Below are 22411 nucleotides of genomic sequence, written 5' to 3' on the forward strand. Positions count from 1 at the left end.
AAGGATGTATTGTATATGACCACTTAGAACGAGTCTGTGAAGTGAACAGTTTGCTCCCTGAAAGGGTTACTTCCGTATAGCTTTAATGCAAAAATGTAATTATCAGTGATTCATTTGAATGGCAAACTACTAGTATTATTGTAGGGAAAACTACCATGATCTAAATGCAATTAAAATTCCTGCTCAGCACTGTTGATTGATCCTTAATCACATTCTTTAATAAAGTATATTTAAATTAGGGCACTTGGGTGATCAAACCATGAATAACAAAGTTCTAGGCTAAGCCCTATTTTTGTTTCTGGGATAAAAGGTTTGCTTTCCATTAATTTATTATTTATTTATTTATTTATTAATTTTATTTCTATACCGCCCTTCTCCCGAAGGACTCAGGGCGGTGTACAGCCTAATTAAAACACAAAGACAGACAAAATTTAAAAGTAATTAAAATTATTAAATAATAGGCCCAATTTATAAAACCCCAAATTGAAAATCCCATTTAAAACCAATTAAAATCTTTACATTGATAGCTCAGCCTGGCGGAAGTTACATTGAGTTACATAGCCTCTGGCCAGTGAGCCCATTTAGACTATTATTGACTATACAATAAACTACAAGGCAGAAAACTATATAGAACATTCTTATGTCCTATACCCGAGCGTAAACTATGGGCAACAAAAATCTCCAAATGGACATAATGAGATTCTAACATTATATTCAGTAGTAGTTCCATTTTTTTCTATATTCTGAGAAATAAATGGCATTAGGTATAATTCTCTTTTTATCTTAATTTAAGATTTGAAATTACAATGGTGCTGAACGAAGGGATGTACGAGCAGTTGCCAAATTTATGGCTGTTGCAGCATCCCTTTAGTCACGTAATTGCAATTTGAGTGCTTGTCAACTCCTCTGTACTAAAGACAGGTTGCCAAACACCCTGTGATCATATGATTGCCATTTGCAATACTTTCTGCCAGCTTCCCCAATAAGTCAACAGGGAAGGCCGCAAGTCACCGCCACATGGGGGCTAGCTGAAAAAGATCCATCCTGAAATCCAACCTTGGATTTCTACTTGGATTTTGGGATGGACTTTTTAAAGCCAGCCTTGAAAGCTAAAGCACTGCTTGTTGGACTGATTTCTACCCACACAGGAGCAGAGTCTCTCTGGTAGGTAGTGCTTTTGCTCTCAAAGAGGCTGGGTGAAGAATGTCCCTCACAAAGAGATTTCTTCACCCAGCCTCTTTGAGAGCAAAAGCACTGCCTAATGCATTGATTTCCCCCTGCTTGGGACAGAGTATCTCCAGCAGGCAGGAGGAAAATTGCAGCATTGGACCAGAGAAAAGAAGGCTTAGATCACAAAGATTAAAGCTTCCTTTTTCCAGCCAAGTGCTACAGTTCCCTTCTGTGCATGGAAAGGAGATGCCTGCCCCCCCCTCCCGCTTCAGTAGGCAGTTCTTTCTATCTTTTTTAATTGCCTGTATGGTTATCTATGGGACCGCCTGCTGCCACCAGTAGCCTCCCACTGGCCGGTACACTCTCATAGAGACGGGCTCCTCTGGGTGCCGTCGGCCAAACAATGTCGACTGGCGGCCCCAGGGGAGACCCTTCTCTGTGGGGGCACCTACTATCTGGAATGAGCTTCCCCCGGAGATACAGAGGATCCCGGATCTACGCACCTTCCGCCGCGCTCTCAAGACCTTTTTATTCCATCAGGCTGGCCTGGCCTAATTTTTCCCTTTTTAAAATGCAAATTTTAATTCGTTTTTAATTTATTGGGGTGTTTAAATCTGTCTTTGGCCAAATTGTTTAATTAGGTTTTATTCTGTTTTTAAATTTTGTATTTATGTGTTTTTATCTTATGGCTGTTCACCGCCCTGAGTCCTTCGGGAGTAGGGCGGTATATAAATCAAATAAACTAACTAAACTAATGTCCAGACATGAGAAAGTTAGGATGCGGTGGTAAACTTGAGTCAGGTTACATGGTAACCCACTTAATGACTGAAATAACTTACAACCTAAATTCCAGGCTGAATTGTGGTTGAATTAGATTTGGGAAGACCCTACTTCAAGTCCACTTTTAGGTATAAAAACACACTGGGTGACGTCGGACTAGGCACTATCCCTCAGCTCTATGCAGCCTGTCACTTGGAGGGTTGAAAGAGAAAAGGCAAAAGGGAATGCAGTCTATAGCACCTGCAGGAGGTTTCTGTTTTTATTTATTTGAACAGAAATAAAACACTTCATGAATGGAAACTGAAGACTACCTGCTCCATATAGGGATATCAAGACTGATATGTGTTGGTTCTGTGTCTTTTATATTTGTCATGTACTGGTAATTTTGCATGAATAACATCTGAACAGAGCTAAATGATTTAGATAATTTCAGTATTTATGACTAATACTGTTATGGAGTTGGGTTTTTGTTTTTGTTTTTTGCAGTTTCAAAATAATAATAGCAAAGTCAGAGGTATAAGCTTCAGAAACCTAAAGAAGTCACCATGAAGTTATATGTATTTCTGGTCAACACAGGAACTACCCTTACCTTTGATACAGAACTTGCAGTACAGAAGTAAGGCATTTTTTTTAAAAAAAATCTTCTAAATGTAACCTCCTGGATTAACCTTCTGTCTTTAAGTATGGCAAACTTTGAAATCGAGAATTGAAGCAGAACCATTATCAAAATACATCTGTAACTTCTCTGTGGTGTTTGGAATAAGCCTTTCACTAATGTAGTTACATGGAGACATATTTGAATTTTTGCTAGAAAATTTCTCTTGATTTTCCTTGAAAATATCTTCCTCTTTGGTTAATTTTTTTTGTAAAAAAAAATGAACTGTATTTTTATTATAATAGTGGTAATATAGAATATAATATGTCTATTGTTATAGATTTTGGATAAACTCTTGCATGATCCCAAAAGTGTAATTATTGTTGCTAACAAAATAAAGGTTGGCAAAGTTAAAATTGACATTTTTCTTCAAACTTTAAATAAGGGCTAAAAATCCTTGAGTTTTACAAAACCATTTGATGCACACACTGTCTTTTCTATTGTTTTATTAGTGTGGCTGATCTTAAACAAGCAATCCAAAACAAATACAGAATAGCCATTCAATATCAGGTACTGGTTGTCAATGGAGGTGAATGTATGGCAGCTGACAGAAAAGTCTGTAGTTACAGTGCTGGAACGGTAAATATTCAGATAATTTTAAAAAATATTTAAATTATTCAATAATGAAAAGAAAGTTGAAATAACTGATTTTATTTTAATACAGGATACAAACCCAATTTTCCTCTTCAATAAAGAAATGATCTTGTGTGAACGTCCTCCAGCTATACCTAAAACAACATTTTTAGCAGAAAATGAGATGGAAATAAAAGTTGAAGAATCCCTTATGATGCCTGCAGTTTTTCACACAGTAGCTTCACGAACACAGCTTGCTGTGGTAAGCAACTTAAAATCTTAAAATCTTTAACTACTTTTATGCAATTTTGTGATAGAAATATTCAATAAAACAAAGCTAATCTAAAATATTGTAAAATCATTTGTAAATTCAGATATTTTTATTCTTTCATCTTTATGTTAATATGTTTTGTATCTTTATATATACTTTAATTGAATTAAAGTATACATCAATATACAAAACATATTAACATAAAGATGAAAGAACAAAAACATCTGGATTATAAATTTTGAATCCCCTGTGTTAATAATTTTCAGATTAATTTTGTTTCAGAAATAATTACAGACGAAAGTATTAAAGATTAGAATGAACTTTGTGGGAAAAGGCAAAGGCTATGATAATTGGATATCTTCCAAATATGTTGAAATTCATCTATCAGAATTCTAGAGCAAGCATGGACATTGTTCAGTATTCTAGGAGTTGAAGTCCACACATGAAGCATGCTTGGTTTGATGTAGAAAAGACATTGATGGTTCAGAAGTGCACAAGCCCAGTGAATATATTTGGAATATTTAAGTATAGCTACTGTAATATCTATTTCTTAAGGCCCTTACTAAATCCATTTTTTTCTTAAGGTTTTTAAAAAATGTTCTTCTTTTCTTTGAATGGAAACCCACTCGTAAATTTGCACAGATTACTCATTTTAAAGAGGGAGATTAGGGTAAAGAGCAGCATAGAAGCAAATGTACTCTTTGCTATGGGAGAGGCAGGTTCTTCAGTTGTGTGAACACCTTAATTGTGTTTGCAGAATAAAGAAACTTGGCTGTGCATTAAGATACCTAGATTCCATACATCTTCTCTTCATCAAGTAGATAAAGAAACTTTTGGCACTAAGGAATTCAATTCTTTCAGGAAGAGCTCCCCAGCACAATACCTAAAAATAGAAATTTAAGTATCAGCTGATAATGGAAATGATAGAGTAAGTATTTTTCAATTTTTGGCATTTCAAGTGAGACATGTCAAATAGTAGATAATAGGAGTACCTTGCCTGTGATAACTGGGAAACAATAACCAGTAAAGCAGTGATTCAATACGGTTTCCTAAATATCCACTTTATTTTGTTTCTCCCTTTTAATAATCTAGGATAAGAACATGGCAATAATTCAAAAATGAACTTGTTATCCTTGTTGTCATAATATTCAATGTTAGTGAAAGAAAGAAAGCTGCTGAGACAGTTTTCTATATGGGTTTTATTTTTTTGCTGACCTTACAGATTCATTATTTCTCCTATGAATAACTGAAATTATGTAATGAATTTTCATATTTAGTAGAAAAAAATTGTCGGGGGTAGCAGCAAAATAAACATGGATAGTCACATTATTATTTTGAAACAATGTTTGTTTCACATATATAAATTATTATAGCGCTGGTGCTTATGAAAGGACAAGTAGGATTTACCAGAAATCTAAATTTATGCTAAGGGATAAAATTCCCGTTAAAGATACAGGGCTTTTGTTTATTTGCTTCTTAACAGCATGTTTCTGTTTATTCCAGGGATAATTTTAATAGAAACACAAATCAGTGATAAAGAAAAGCAGCCTTTTCCTAATATATAATTTGGGAAAGGAGGTGATTTTAACAATATTCTTGAATATTTCTCTTTGGAACTAAAGCTGTGAAAGACACTTGGGAATGCTGTTAAATCATCCCTTTTCCCAAATTATATATTAGGAACAGGCTATTTTTCCTTATACTTACCTGTGTTCTATTACAGGTAGTTCTTGATCTACAAGCATTCGTTCAGTGATTTTTCAAAATTTTGATATGCTGAACAAATGGTGGTTGCAATCAGTCCTAGGAGTTCCAGCTGTCCCAATACCCCCATGATCACATGATCGCGACATGGGCCCTTGGCTTCTACTTCACACCTATGACTGGTTGCAGTGCTCCACAATCCTATGATCCCTGCTGGTTTCCCAAGGAAATCAGTGGAGAAACCAATTGTAATGGTATGTGAGAAAGACTTTGAGAGATGAGGCAAAGAAATGCTGCTTAGGGAACTGTCAGCTAAGAGAATGCATACAGACTCAGAAGGGGCCTTCTCTAGCTTCTCAGACTGTAAAGAAGACAATGGGAGGTATGTGCTTTCAGATTTGCAAGCTTCTGTTATTGTAGATTTACAATAAAACAGAATGAACTTATCTGATTGTGTTTTCCCACTGGTAAGGCTGATATTGACAGGGAAGATTGCAAGTGGCTGGAATAAGTTTCTCCCACCCAAACACCGTACCCCAGCCTCTCTGTATTTGCACTGTGTCAGCCACTTACCTCCCCCCAAACATATTCTTATTCACTCTTGTGCACCTCCTTGTGCTCTCTCCCAGCCAGCAGCAGCCACTTACAGCTGCTGGCCTAGGACCTGCAATTTCCTGCTGGCTTCCCCACTGACTTTGATATGGGAAGCTGCAGGAAGTTGCTTGCCTACTGACCTTGTGATTCAGTTAACTATGGCAATTGGATTTCCCAGGATTGCTATCTCTAACCAATGCAGGTGTGTTTTATAACCACAGCACTTAGCGATGGAATTCTGACTCAAATTGCCATTATAAATCAGGGATTGCATGTAATATAAATACATTTATTGAATTAATTTGATCCGCTTCAACATCAGAAATACCCCTAAACAAACCCGGGCTAAAGGGTAGGTATGAGTAGTTTTCAGCTAATGATGGCAATTGGGATCGGAATTGCTATCACTAAGCAATGGGGTTATAAAGAACAATGTTATGGCTCTGTGCTGCTCAACAATTACAATTTTGGCAATCCTGGTTGCCATTGCTAAGCAAGGACCACACAGGTTGTTAAGTGTGGACCTCATGTGACTGTGAGTTCTAACTTCCTGCCAGCTTTCCGAGTGACTTTGCTTAAGGGAAGCTGGCAAGGAATATCAGAATTGGTGATCCTGTTGCCACAGGGACACTGCAACGAGGATGCATTCAGTGCCCTTGTATCTTTGAATAGTTGCTGAAAGAATGATTGTAACTTTAGGATTACCTGTAATGGAAAGACATCAGCATATCAACATTGCTTTTCTTTTTAACTACAAAAAAGACAAAGGATACTGCAGAAAAATGAAAACTGTATTGCTAGTGTATTGCTAGAAGAAATAGACATTTCTTCTGAGAAGGTTTACTGAAAAATATTAGGTGGTTTATCTATCCTGAAGGTTTAAAACTATTATTCACAAATGCTTTCAAGGGCATTTCTTGTCATACAAGTCTTGAGTTTTTTCTTGAGTTACATTCTTTTTATGTTCCATATTTCTTTCCTTGAAAAAAATACGTTATGTTTACATGTTTTAACTAGAAAATATAGACTATTGATATTTAACATATTTTTTATACAGGAAATGTATGAAATAGCCAAAAAGCTTTGCTCCTTCTGTGAAGGCCTCGTTCATGATGAACATCTTCAGCACCAAGGCTGGGCTGCTATAATGGCAAATTTGGAAGATTGCACATATTCTTATCAAAAATTGCTTTTCAAATTTGAAAATGCATATTCAAGTTACCTGCAATCCATAGATGATATTAAACTGAAACTTACACAGTAAGTTTGCATTTAGACTCTTCAGTAAGAAGCTATTGCTATTGAAAACTAAGTTTTTATGGGTTTGTACATTTGTTTTGACTTTATTCAGTAGATTAATTCTTGTGCTTGGGATTTAATACCAATTGAGAGGAAAGCAGTGAGTGATTGTAGTTCTGTTACTTAGGAATTCTGAAAATGTGATTATATATTCGTTTGCATCGTAAAAGACCAGATTCCTCTGAATTCAATGGAACGTAGTCATTGGTGTATTACCCAAAAAATAGATGACTGCAAATATGTTCGCAGTGGATTTCATTTGCTGGCTTACTATTTGAGTACTAATACTTAACTTAGAAAGCATTTATGTGATCAGTTGCATAGCATTAAAGCATAATACAAATTATGATAGCCTTTTTTAATAAGGAAAGGTTCCATAAAGTTGAATAGGTTTTAAGGCTTCATTATTTAATATGATGATGTTGATGATGGATAATTGCAGACTACATGATTGAATGTTTTGAAAGCTAATCTTCAGACACAATTTATATTCAGACTTTCCATTCAAAATTTGGAAGAAAACTATTACTGTATAATTAATGTTGCTATATATGTAACATTGAAAGCCATTTTGGTGCAGTGATTGCAGCATCAGTTTTGCCCTATTTTATGACTTTTCTTGCCACAGTTGTTAAGTGAAACACTGCAGTTGTTAAATTAGTAGCACAGTTGTTAAGTGAATCTGGCTTCCCCATTGATTTGTTTGACAGAAGGGGATTACATGACCCTGGGAGATTGCAACTGTCATAAATATGAACCAATTGCTAAGCATCAGAATTTTGATCACATGACCATGGGGATGCTGAAGTCATAAGTTGAAAAACTGTCATGAGTCACTTTTTCAGTGCCATTGTAATTTCAAATGGACTACCTGTATGAGTTCTAGTCTGGCTTTAGACACAAATCCAGCTGGATGATTTTGAGTCAGTCATTTTCTCTCAGTTATTTTCTCTTAGGCAGCAACAAACATTTTCCAAAATCTTGCCAACAAAATTGTGGGGACTTGTCCAGTCAGAAGTCAACACTGACTTAATGGCAGATTCAGATAAAATACATAACATTGATAAAATAGTGCAAAATATTAATTTTTACCTATGTGATTTCCTACTTTAAATTTGGATAAAAATATCAGATTATTTGATAAACTCTTTTAAAGTACACTGGTACATTAAATTTTTTAGTTGTAGTGAAGAGATTATTAAATCAAAACACATTTAATATTTCATTGTCTGATAAAGCATTTAGATAAAATTAGAAGAATTAAGGTAACGTAGTGAAATCACTGAAAAGCTCATCTTTGTTTATTTATACTTAACATTATTTGTTTATTTATTTTCCCAAGCTTAGGGGCTGCTGTTTCGATTATGGCCAAGATCCCATTGCTGGAGTGCCTAACTAGACATAGTTACAGGGAGTGTTTGGAACGAATGGATTCTTCCACTGATCATGGAGGAACAGAAAGCGAAGACACTGAAAATGAGAAGTCGGCTGAAGTTATGCTTTCTCCTGATACACTTAAAATGAACAAACAATTATTGATAGCATCATTTTGCAAGTCGGTGGAACATCCAACCTCAGATGATCCAGATTTTGAAAAAGTGAATGAAAATAGGGAAGCTAGTCAATATGCAGTTCAAGACAGAGATGTTTCAATGGAGCTTAACGAGAATGATCTGCCTTCTTTTAATGTTTCACTTTTAGACTGGATAAATGTTCAAGATAGACCTAATGATGTTGAGTCCTTGGTCAGGAAATGTTTTGATTCCATGAGCAGAGTAAGTTAATGTTTTTTAAAATGTCATTGTGTTCTGTTTTATAACCCTTTGAATTATTATTTTCTGTCTTGTATAACTGTTCTTGTAAGTAACTTACAGAATGTTAGATGTAAAGTGGCCTTTTGATGTTGGTTTGAAGAGGGTAATTGCAATTCAGCATAGATTCTTACTGGTGGAAGAGGAAGATGTTTTTTGTCCATGATCTCTTTTTCTCCCAATAGAATTATTTTGAAGGTTTTTTCATATTTATATGATATGCTGCTTTGCATATTTTTCCAGAAAAATTTAATTCATACCATTACCTTAACAACTAAAGCAGTGTCAAACGTTCACAGTAAGGATGAGAGTGTCTTTATATGGGTAGTCCTCAAGTTACGACCATTCATTTAGTGACAGTTCCAAGTTACAACGGCACTGAAAAAAGTAACTTATGACTCTTTTTCACACTTGGGACCATTGCAGCATCTCTGTGGTCACATCATCAAAATTCAGATGCTTGGCAAATGGCATGTATTTATGATTCACTTAACTCTGGCAAGAAAGGTAAAATGGGGCAAAACTAAAAAAAAAAAAACTTGCTAGCAATGAAAATTTTAGACTCAATTGTGATAATAAGTCGAAGATTATCTGTATTATATTGCTCACTTTATAGCCATAGATGAAAAAAAGTTTTCTGAAGGCTTATCAATGGTGCTGTCAGACTCTCCACTCTTCCACCAGGTTATTTTATTTTGTTTGCCTTTTAGTTGAGTTCCTTCATTTCCAAAGTTGATAATAAAAGATTTTTTTTCTTAGTAGCCTGCTAAAAGGCTGATATTTTGAATTTCCATGCTGGTTAAAAAAGATGATTGACAAAAAAATTTCAAGTGAATAACTTCTATGAACTAGAAAACGGCCTGGCTCTCTGATTAATTGCATATTAGTCTATAATTTCTTATCAATAATATGAAAAATGAAGCTGACTTCCCTAGATTTAGATTATTCATGTAGCAATTGACTTAATCTCATTTCCCATTCAAGCTTCAATCCACTATCAATTGATATAATAAGTACACAGCACCAAAAATATGGGCTTCCAAGCAAAGAAAATGCAAAATTTGTAGGTTTAATCTTTGAATCCTTGGGAAACAGCAGTGGATATATCTTTCTCAGACTGGTGAAATTCGAACATATTAGTTTTAAAACTCATAGCTCTATTCAGCATAATAATTGGTACAGTTAACAAATTTGTGACAGACAGCTGCATTTAATCTGTTTCTGAAAATTTATATTCTATCACATAGACGCAAGTTGATCTTAGTAATATATGTTCTACAATTGTGTGGCATCTGACATTGATGTCTACAGGTATATTGGTAATCTGGTTCATTATTTGACAATTATGTCTTCCCATGTACTTCTGTTTCAAATATTTATTCCAGATTTTGCCCTAAACCCCTTTGTATGTCATATAGGAATGCTAACTAGTATATAATTGTAATTAATTTTATATCTAGTAGTAGTAACTATTTTTTTAGATTCCATGACTATAAGTTCTCCAGAACCTTAAAAAAATCATATTTTCCCAAATGTGATTTTTGTTAATTTTTATTGATTTGATGAATTATTGTTCTAGTATTGATTCTAGCAATTTATATAAAATTTATCTGAATGTCCAGTTGTTTGCTTAACTTGTAATATGATAGGATATAAATTAATGTTAAGCAAAATTTAATTTTCCCTTCTCTTCTCTCCAGGGTGTAGGGAGATAAAACATTGAGACGTTTTTCCTAACTGTATGGCAGTATGAAATTAAACTTGGTTGAAACTGATCAAAACAATTCCTAATTTTTATCAATTACCGTCTTTAGCGCAACCAGCATTTATGGATGTTCTGAAGATCCCCTCTCCCCTCTCAAACTATCTTTTAAATAAAGGGCACTAAAAATTAATAAAGTATATGTATATGTATACGTATACGTATACGTATACGTATATGTATATAGAGGGGCAAGATGGTGAACATCCTTAGAGTGTGACTGGCCCAAAGTCATCCAGTTGGCTTATAGCTCTCACTATTGAGGAAGTTGCCCTTTATTTTTTAAAGATGCATTCATGGTTTTTTTTTTTTATGTGCATTCTGTCCTTCAAATGCACATGGTTTTCAGGGAATACCGTTTATCCAGTCATTGGAAGGAATACCCGACTACCATAAGTTATTGTAAATTCTATAGAATACTTAAGACATGTTTTGCTCTGTAAATGCCCCAAGAATATCTCTTGATAGATGAATACAACATGCAAAATTTTTATTAAAAAATAAGTGTTTCGACAGAAAGCAGAATGTAGTAAATTGAATTGCATAAAGATATCCAGGACTACTATAAAAATACAAATGATTTTGAGTTGATCTGTGTTGTCCTTTAAATATTTTAAACAGCTACTGGACTGAATTAATTTATGGATTAAGGGATAGTACTATAAGTGGTAACTTCAAATTTTAGTCTTGTTTCATTAGATGAGGTAGGTTAATAATATTAAATATTAACATGTTAATATATAGGCTTGACGTAGACATTTGCTTTGAAGAAAAATTCAGAATAAGACACCGTTAGAGGTTTGTTTTGAAAGAAACGAGGATTATATGGTTTAAAAGAACTAATCTCTGTGAATACAGCAAGATTTAAATAGTTTACTAAAGTTGCGCTTTTAAGACAATTTCATAATATAAATCTCATTAAATCCAGTTCTACCCTCCTGCAACTTTTATAATAGGTTTCTCTATATGGCACCCCCTTTGGGCTACCTTGTAGAAGCCATTTTTCAATGTTTTATGATGCTCCAGTAGAAGAGGACAGAAAGAAAATATCTTCTGTTTAAGAAATGAAGGTCAATTTTACCCGTTATATGTTTCTTATTAAGAAAATCTAGTTTAAAATGTGCAAGTGTCAGATTACATCACATTACTTACAGTGCATGTGTTTGGATACAGATTTCTATTATGGTTGGTCCCACAATCAGCCAGATGTTTAGCCTGGATTTGGCATTTTTATTTACCTATCAAGTCCTTCCCAAGTATAAGCCGATGTTTCTTGACGGTGTTAAAAATGTTGGGGACTGTAATAAAGATATTGGAAAGCAATTTGGCATCAGCAAGTGTGCAATTATAGCCATAATGGCAGGAAAATAGTTGAAGATGATGGAATACAGCTTAACAATGATAACAGCAGTGGTACCCGAAGAAGGCTACTAATATTTTGGGGATTTGGAAGCTTCCAATTTATTACAAATTCAAGTCAAAATACTTCTATTAAATATATTGTAGAATCATAAGGCTGGAAGGGATCTTGGAGGTCTTCTAGTCCGGCCCTCTGCCAAGGGCTTATACCATCCTGAACAAATGGTTGTCTTGTAAATTCCCAATGATGGAGCACCCACAATTCCAGGAGGCAAGCTGTTCGATTGATCAATCATTCTCACTGTCAGGAAATTCCTCCATATTTTCAAGTTTGATCTCCCTGTAATGAACTCAGGTGCTAGTTCTGAAAATTTTGAAAACAAAGCTAAATCATGTACATATCATTAAAGCAATTAATACCTGAGCAGTCTCGACTATTTGATATGCAGCAGGAATAGTTGACTGGTCCCAGATAGAATTTGATAATTTGAATTGGAAAACAAGAAAACCAAAAAGTAGTACTGATTGGCTGTATGCGAAGAGCTAAAACGGATAGAGGATTTGTACAGATTAAACAAACTGGAGGAAGAAAACATGGCCTAAATGACTACATTAAGAAAAGCCAAGAACCTTTGATGAAGGCAGTCGATCAGGAAAAACTCTTGAAAATAATAAAGGTGAAGATTGGCTATAGAAAAGAAACAATTGAAAACCAATTTGTTAATTGGAAGAAAAAGCCAATACATGATTAATATTTGAAGGAATATAAAAGTAAAAGCTAATAAAAACTCACATACAATTAGTGAAGATCAGGAGTGTTCAAAAACTCTTCTGACTCACAACAAACTTTGCTAACTAATTTCATGAAGGCAAAAATTCAAATGTTACAACAGCCCATGTCACCTTTGTAGTAAAAAGGATGAAACAATTTACCATTTTGATCAATGGCTACCGCAAAATTTCACAAACTGACTACAGCCAGCATCATGACCAAGTTGTCAGAATTCATTGGAAACTTTTCCAGAAGCTTGGATTTGAGTGTAGTTAAAACTACTGGAACATCAAATTGAGAAGATTTTGGAAAATGAGCAGGTTGAGATCTTAAGGGAAATTGAACTTTCAGACAGGCACCTTGTACCTAACATGCCTGATATAATAGTTATTGAAAAGAAGAAAGTCTGGTTCATTGACATTGCTATTCTGGATGAAGCTAGGATTGAGTAAAAACAATTGGAAAATTATGAAATAGTGGGACTTGCGGATCAAAGTTGAATGCTTATGGAAAAAGAAATCTGTTGTTGTACCAATCTTACTTAGAATCCTCAGAGTACTATCTAAAGGACTTTGACAATATCAGGAAATATTGACTTTTTTGGACCTGAATACCCTAATTTTATAAAAGACCACCCTGCTTGGAACTGCCTACATTCTTAAACATTACCTTAAAAATTCTTGGATCCTTGGTCAGGACTTGAATTACTTAGTTTCCACCGGTCTTAGACTGTGAATCTAATTGTAGACACATGATAATTTCCCCATAATTTCCTTTCCGTAAGAAGTGATTAGTCATTAAATTTGTCTTTTTTTTTTCAGCTTGATCCAAGAATTATTCAACCTTTTTTGGCCGACTGTAGACAGACGATTGCCAAATTAGATAATCAGAACATGAAGGCTATTAAGGGACTGGAGGATAGGCTTTATGCGCTGGACCAGATGATAGCTAGCTGCAGCAGGCTCGTTAATGAACAAAAAGAACTTGCTCAGGTAAGTGGTAGTTGTTTTGAATAAGGCAAGATAGCCTTTTTTATAATAATAGTGTGTTCTGAAAATTGTTCAATAAATTGGATTTGTTTAGATTAAGCTGCTTCCTTTATCTTAACAGAACATAAATTTGAAATTAAACTTTTTTTAAAATCACAGATACAGATATTTTCCTACAACGGTATGAAACTCACTACCTCATTCTTTAGTTCAGGCACTGATTTTGGTGTGGATGTTTTAGTATACATATATTTGCTACCCAACTCCCAATGATTTTGGGTGTCTTTGAAGGCATCACCAGAAGTTTTCAAATCAGGAGATTTAAGTTCTGTACCTCTGATGCAATCCCACTTTTTTTCTGTTATTTAGCACTGCTCTCATGATTGAAATCAATGTCCACTTATACTGAGATAATGCTCATCTGATGTACACAAATACATTTCCTATTATTTCTCTGAATTAGAGATATGTTGTACAGAATCAGCCATTATAGTCAAGCATAAGAAAATTGCAATTCAACAATTGGAAATAGTTTAATTCTATAGTATTATCAAATAGTTTGCCTCATATGTAAGAACTATCTCTTTCTTAAATGTAAAGAATTAAAATCTTAATTCTAGATGGAAACATTTGGGGTGTGTTGTTTTTTTATTTACCCCTATTATTCAGTACCATTGTGGTGTATATTGTTTATTATTATTCTTTTGTTTTTAATTCTCTGCTTTTTCTGTGATGGATGCTTGGAGCCATGGCGAGTAGAACACCAAAGGAATATTAATAATAAAATAAATATTATGGCTGAATAGACAATTAAAAAGAGTTGCTATGCATAATGCACAGGGCAATTCCTGTCCTTGAAGTTTTGCATGTTTTTTCTTTTAGATCCCCACACACATACACACACCTTTATTATTTTTATAAATAACTCAAGGCACTGAATTTAGCCTCAGCATGTCTAATTTGAAGATTTAACTTGGTTGTCTAATTGTCTTATTGGAGGAGTTATCTGTGCATATACTGTATACACAATTTGGATAACCAGAAAAAGCATTCAAACTAATTATGCTGAACCTTTCAGAGAAACATCCATTTCAAATACTTGCATCATCCTAACATATACCAGTTTATATAATCTTCCTTTTTCCTATATTAGATTGATTTGCAGTCTTCTTCCAATCTGATACAGGGGCTGGGACCCCAAAAGCTTAACACCCCAAGTTTTAAAGGTTTTCCTTATTTATTTGCTTTTAAGAGTAGCTTTCCTGGGTCCATCTTTTCATTCAATACTTTTTGTAGTTGTCCTTTTCAAAAGTTCTTCCCCAAGCAGCATATTTGTGCCTTCTCTTGCTCTAGAACCACTGGAGCACGTTTTTGATTCTTAATAAAATGCATTTTAAAACCAGAGCTTAACTGGAATTAAATTAATTTACTAATATGCCAATTGAAAACAACATGAGAATGAAGATAGAAATGTTGGTTGCAGGTGTAATCAGATAGTTTGATATTTTGTGTTATTAAGACTGAATACAATTGTACAAAACTGTTCAAAAGTTAAAAAGTTCCAACAAAAATGTATAAATATTTCTAAAATCAATATGAGTTAAGAAAGTAGTTCATGATAGTACCATAAATACAAATAATAGAATTCTAATGAAAAAAAAACTATTAATAAAAACGCTAAATATTTAAAACCAGTAGCAGAATTAGTAATCTATGAATAAATTACTGAAGTAGAAATAAAGTCTTTTAGTATTTAGTAATTTATCCATAAAGGTGAGAAAACTAACCAAAATACAGTTAATGACTGTATTTAAGTGAGATTGGATCTAATTAAAACAAAAATATGAAAATAAATGCAGGTAGTTTCTTATTGCATAATTACATGTGTATATAACATCTTATAAAATATGGTCACTAGGTGGCAATATATTATAAGGATTCTGTCACTTAGTTTCTAACATAATGCAACCTTGTTAAACCTAAATTACCTGCTGTTTTTATTGATAATAAAGTCATTTGGTGTCCTTTAGAATATTTTTATATGAAGGTATGAAACAATTATCTAGAGCAGGGGTCTCCAACGCCAGGCCACAGATTGGCATTGGTCTGTGGCCCTCCAGGAACCAATCTGTACAAGCGAGCAAAGCCCCATCCAGCATGTGCAGGATCCAGGCAGTATGTGAAACCATGACCCCAGTCCCGAAAAAACCTGCCTCCATGGAACGGGTCCCTGGCACCCAAAAGATTGGGGCAACTGATCTAGACTATTATCTATCATTTTGCAAGATCTTAGAGGAGGGCTACTGTAGTGTACATCTCCACCCTGGGCCACCCCAATGATGCCCTTGAAGTGATGTCGCAGTGCCTGGAGGCTGTGCGGATCTGGATGGGGAGAAACAGACTCAGGCTCAACCCATCCAAGACCGAGTGGCTGTGGTTTCTGGCGTCCCGATATAGCCAGCTAGCGCCATCGCTGGCTATTGGGAGTGAGTCGTTGGCCCCCACGGAGAGGGTTCGCAACTTGGGCGTCCTGGATACACGGCTGTCCTTAGAAGAACATCTGACGGCTGTGGCCAGGGGGACTTTCTATCAGGTTCGCCTGATTCGCCAGTTGTGTCCCTTTCTGGATCGGGACTCCTTATGAAGGCTCACTAACGCCCTCGTCACTTGCTGCCTGGACTACTGTAATGCTCTCTACATGGGGCTCCCCTTGAGGAGTATCCAGAGGCTCCAGTTGGTCCAGAATGCGGCCACGCAGGTGGTTATGGGAGTGACATGGTGCTCCCACGTAACACCTCTCCTGCGCGAGCTGCATTGGCTCCCGGTGGCCTTCCGGGTGCGCTTCAAGGTACTGGTTACCACCTTTAGAGCGCTCCATGGCTCAGGACCTGGTTATCTATGAGACCGTCTTCTGCCACCAGTAGCCTCTCACCGACCAGTACGCTCCCACAGAGAGGGGTTTCTCTGGGTGCCGTCAGCCAAACAGTGTCGACTGGCGGCCCCCAGGGAGAGAGCTTTCTCTGTGGGGGCACCTGCCCTTTGGACCGAGCTCCCCCCAGAGATACGGAGGATCCCGGATTTGCGCACTTTCCGCCATGCCCTCAAGACCTTTTTATTCCATCAAGTGCAGCTGGCCTAACCCTTTTTAATTGTTTAATTTTAATTCAGATCTGTTCTTAAAAATAGGGGTGTTTCAATTAGTGGGCCAAATCTATTTAATATGTCTTTTAACTTGTTTTTAAATTTTATATTATATTTGTTTTATTTATGGCTGTTCACCACCCTGAGTCCTTCGGGAGTAGGGCGGTATATAAATTTAAATAAACTGAAACTAAAACTAGTGTTCTGAAACCATTTTAGTTATTAGTATGGATGCCAATCAATTGTCCATAGGTGATTATGGTTTTAAAAAAAAGTCTTCTTAAGTTATTGGGAATGAATTAACATAATTTTGATTTGGCATAGAGAACAGAAAATATTTCTATTCTTACATCAATTTATTTTATTAAGGGATTTTTGGCTAATCAGAAGAGAGCAGAGAACTTGAAAGATCCTTCTGTACTACCTGACTTGTGCTTGAGCCATGCAAATCAACTGATGATCATGTTAACTAACCACAGGAAACTTTTAGATATTAAACAAAAATGTACTACTGCCAAACAAGAACTTGCAAATAATTTACAAGTCCGACTGAAGTAAGTGAAGCTATTGCAGTACTTTATTTCACCCCATGTATTTTTTAATTGTATGTATATTATTTTTATAACTACTGTTTAGAAATTATATCCCAAATCTCTTTCTTTCTTGAATGAATGAATTGCCCAGAACTGTATAATTATTATATTCAGGAATTGTCTGTTTAGTTTGCTGTGTCCTATCCACTAAATTTGCAAACTTCCTTTGCAATTAAGTGCATAGGATTTTGTTTCTTTTATTGTAATATCTTCAATGGGTATCTCTGTATGTAGTTTCATATTTTCCAGCTTCAAATTAATAGGGAAATCTTGCATTTCTTACTTACATGATAATAGGGGAAATACTATTAAACATAAGTGAATAAGCAGAAGAAACAAAGTATATGAAAAGGAAGCAGATCTTGGTCGCTAGCAAATAAAAGTTACTGTGGAGAACCTTTTTCTATTGAGATTCTCCACATGAATAAAGACTCTGGAAAGTCAGAATCTTTCCTTGGTTAATAGTGGCTGTCTGTTGCAGACACACTCTCATTTTGATTGCTTTTTTGGGTGCTTGGCAACTAGTTCATCTTTCTAAATGCTTGCAAAGTCCTGCAGTCACATGACTGCAATTTGTGATTTTTTTTTATTTTTTATTTTATTTTTTTTGCCAGCTTCCAGCAGATCTCCATTCAGAAGTATAGGGTTGCACTTATGAGTGTGGTGTCCAGTTAACAACTGCTGCAAAATATGGCATAAAATTAGGTCTCTTCATACGAATGCTTTGACGCACAATCATATCAATTTATGACTGGAAAATCTGGTTCCAATTGCAATCATAAGTTGAAGACTATCTGTGTAATAGTTTATTTGAACAGTTGGCCTTTTTTCATTTTTATATGAAGATATGAAACAATTATCTAGAGCAGAACCACAAAGCATTGTGGTTGATGAATCCTGAATCACATTAGAAATTTGAATGGTATGGATTTTAATAGCTATCCATGGAATGCAGTTACATTCTTAGGTTACTTTGTTTGCTTTTATTTTAATTGCATTTTGTGTAACCTAGGAATCCCCAACCCCAACCCCTGGTCCATAGACAAGCACTGGTCCGTGGCATGCCAGAACCCCGGCCGTGCAAACAAGCAAAGCCCCATCTGTGAGATGGAGGCATCATGAGAAACCAAGCCCCTCCGGTCCACAGAAAAACCTCTCTCCAGGGAACCAGTCCCTGATGCCCAAAAGGTTGGGGGCCGCTGATGAAGCCTATCTGAAATATTCTGTGACTGAGCAGTTTTCAAATCATAAATAAGCAAATACCTGGTTGGCAATTATTAGAAGAGCCAGTTCTTTGAGTGGCTACAGGCTGGTCAGTACTTCTGAATCCAATTTGCCTCACAGATTTGTTGTTATGGAAAAAAATAGATTTGGAATATGAAACTGTCTTCATGAGCCCCTTGAGAAAAGGTAAGATATATATTTAACAAATAGCTGTTCAGTAGAGGATTTTTCTTTTAATCACCAGTCCAAATTCACCTATTTTCACCTGTTCTGTAGGTGGTGCTGCTTCGTCATGCTTCATGCTGACCAAGATGGAGAGAAACTACAAGCATTGCTTCGCCTTGTAACAGAGCTGCTAGAAAGAGTGAAAATTGTAGAAAAGCTCAGTAATGTCCCACAGATGTACTGTTTGGCAGTTGTTGAAGTTGTAAGAAGAAAAATGTTTGTGAAACACTACAGAGAGGTAAGTAACTTGCGTAGATAATTTAAACCTAGAATATTTTATAAATTTGTGTCCAATATCTTTTGCTTTATAGAGAAAATGTGTTTGTACATTTGTGTTTAATTACATTTTTTTGTTTTATAGTGGGCTGGTGCATTAGTAAAAGATGGTAAACATCTTTATGATGCAGAAAAAGCCAAAAGGGAATCTTTTGGAAAATTATTTAGTAAGTATTGTAATTATTTCTCTGCTCTCAAGCTACAATGGCACAAACAACATCATAACTTTAGAAGAAATGTGTATCTTGAATAAATTAGTGTTGATTTTTATATTATGCCCAACTACGTGCAGCATAATTATGACATATGATGATTTTTATAAGATTTAAAGCTGGCAAGGTGGGAATTAGCAGGATTTTGCCAGACAGAACCATTATGTAAACTTTGAACAGATGCAAGGCTGGAAAAGATTGAGCAAGACTCCATTGACATGGAACAGGTCAGGAAAAAAACCTAGAATTTAAACCCTGGATGATGATCTATTGACAACGGACTCTGGACACAAACATATATACACTTTCATTTTTATGTTTGAAAGTAACAGATCTTTTGAATATGTGCTTTTTCTGGTCTGAATATTATGCCGAATCAATGAAGCTCTGCTTTTTAACAGCAGTGTTCCTGAAGAGTCTGACAGTTTTATTGAATCAGCGTTGTGTCATGACTCACCCAAACTAAATGTGCATTTATAAGTCACAATTATTCATGTGCCTGGCCTCAGTCATGCAATCACATTATTGACAAAAGGGGTGGGAGTGTTTGCATATGAGAGAAAAAAAGGTAAAGCGCAGCCAATTCTCCACATCATCTTACTATCCTGTGCTATATTGTCCTGGACACTTTTCTTCTAGTTTACTTCTTATATCAGAACACTGCAAGAAAATGAAGAAGCTGGGATCATGAATAGTATTCTCTTCACTTTTCTCCTATTAAAGGTGTGTGATCCATTAAGAGAGAGAATACTGAAAGCAAACAAGAGATGGCTATAGAAATAGTGTTAGTGAGAATGAATTATATTCTTTTTTTAAACGTAGGATATATATTTTTGTGATGATGGATGATGAGTTGTATCTGAGATATGCTGGGAAAATTTGTTCTGCAATTCTGGCCCTAATCTATTAGAAGAGAGTTCAGAAAAGATTGAAATTGCAACATTGGGCACTGGGAATGGAACTGTACTGATAACACAGGCTATAGAAGCACCTTAATGAGAATGATAATTAGAATACAAATACCAATGAAGAACATGCCAAATTATTTGACCTATGTTGTTTCCAAGGTGTCATAAAAATGCACAGAATGTGGGGACATATAAAAGATAACCACAAGTTGTAATGAAGGAAGGCAAGTATGATTTGGTAGGCATTGTAAAATCTTGTGAGGGAAAACTGATGACTGGAATAGAAGGATTGAAGGATATTTATTTATTTATTTATTGGTTCGATTTATATGCCGCCCTTCTCCGGAGACTTAGGGCGGCTTACAATGCGTTAAGCAATAGCCTTCATACTTTTGTATATACCTGCTTAGTAGGGCTTTTGCCCCCCCCCCCCAAAGCGGTGTTCTTTTTTATACAAAGTCAGCTTATTACCCCCATAAACCGGGTCCTCATTTTACCTACCTCGAAAGGATGGAAGGCTGAGTCAGCCTTAAGTTTATATAACTTATATAAAACACACACACACACACACACACACACACACACACACACACACACACACACAATTGGATATAACTAATTCCAAAAAAAAAAAAAAAAGGCTAGATAAAAGGGGGGAGGAAGGGTATTAAAAAAAAAAAAGCACACATCTAGAAAGCCAGAAATATGAGCATGAAAAATTGGTCAGTGAGTTTAAAAGAACCCCATTGATATTATAAAGATATACATATCAGGCAGATCTGGATAATTTGAGAACTTTTTAGGGAGGAGCAATATAATAATGATGGCAGACCTCAACTACCTGGATACCCTTTGAAAAGCCAACTTGACTAATGCAACTCCCATTTCTTCTGTGGTCTTATTTCATTTTCCAAAACATTGATGAAGAGATGATGGGATTGCCTGGTCTAGATCTGAACCTAAACAATAAGAAAGAACTGGTGGGAGGAAAAATAATCTGCTTTATTTTATAATTCTGTGACTTAGCTTGCACAGTTTGTTTCATTTCTCCTGCACCTTATTTTAGTGCTGTAGTGGAAATTATGGTGTTGTGTAGCAAATCAGGTAGATGACTAGAATTGTGATTAAAGCTAAGACTAGAACTTAGCTTTTTAACTAATCAGGCATTTGTTAAATGCTTTACTTTTTTTCTTTCTTCAGATATCTTGATATTTTGAAATAAAAGAATCACACCCCACTCATGAGAAGGGTGTGATAAATTGAAAATACATTTTGTTTCAACCCTGAAACAAACATATTGTGACTTAGAAATTTTCCCAAATTGAAACCAGGAACATTTTTGATTGTTTCAGGTTTTGGCCAAGACAAATTCCAGAGGAGTCACACAGGATGATTAGGGCAATGGCCCCCAATCTTTTGGGCACCAGGGATCGGTTCTGTGAAGAGAGGTTTTTCCATGGTACTGGACGGGTTTCATGTGCTGGCTGCATCCTGTGGATGGGGCTTTGCTTGTTTGTGCAGCCCAGTTTCTGGCATGCCATGGACTGGTGCTGGTCCATGGATCAGGGGTTGGGGGCCTCTGGAACAAGGCTTGTGTGCCTCATCTCTCCGCCACATGGCCTGTGTACTGATCTGCTCACAAATTTTCCCGGTGCCTTTTTTTCTATTATCTACCCTTAACTATTACTACCCTTTAAGTATCATATAACAAGTAGAAGGATGTGTAGGAAGTCTGGCTGTATTTATTATATGAATGGAAGGTCGGTGGCCTGCTCATCACCTCTGTCTTCCTGGTGCTTTCCTTTCTCCACCTCCCTTAGCAATCTCATGCCACTATCCTTGAATTTAAGTATTCACCTGCCCTGGTTGCCATTTCTAATCTCTTTATGCTTTCCTTTACCTATTTCTTCTTAGCCAATATCACCCTAGCTTTTTCCCTTCTCTTCCCATCTTAAAATACTTCTGCCCAAAATATGTGTTTCAGTTCTAGGCCCAGGCAAAATATCTCTAATCAAAATGATTTTTTTTTAAAAAAAAGATCTCTTGGCTGAATAGAGAAATATTAGTGCTTTGTAAAGCATTAGAAGGGAGCA

General features: G+C 35.6%; 1 protein-coding gene across 1 annotated transcript in view; it reads left to right on the forward strand.

The window, feature by feature from the left end:
• Positions 1–22411, forward strand: part of RB1CC1 (RB1 inducible coiled-coil 1) — a 51056-nt gene that overhangs the window by 1102 nt on the left and 27543 nt on the right. Inside the window, exons 3-11 of the mRNA XM_070940543.1 lie at positions 2437–2566; positions 3058–3184; positions 3270–3440; positions 6805–7007; positions 8389–8821; positions 13572–13742; positions 17250–17434; positions 18974–19160; positions 19284–19365. Coding sequence (XP_070796644.1) covers positions 2496–2566; positions 3058–3184; positions 3270–3440; positions 6805–7007; positions 8389–8821; positions 13572–13742; positions 17250–17434; positions 18974–19160; positions 19284–19365 — 1630 coding nt within the window. The 5' untranslated portion in view covers positions 2437–2495. The remainder of the gene's footprint in view (positions 1–2436; positions 2567–3057; positions 3185–3269; positions 3441–6804; positions 7008–8388; positions 8822–13571; positions 13743–17249; positions 17435–18973; positions 19161–19283; positions 19366–22411) is intronic.

The sequence above is a fragment of the Pituophis catenifer genome, unplaced genomic scaffold (assembly GCF_029215685.1).
Source record: "Pituophis catenifer annectens isolate HBS135680 unplaced genomic scaffold, rPitCat1.0.hap2 SCAF_3, whole genome shotgun sequence".
NCBI classification, from domain to species: domain Eukaryota; kingdom Metazoa; phylum Chordata; class Lepidosauria; order Squamata; family Colubridae; genus Pituophis; species Pituophis catenifer.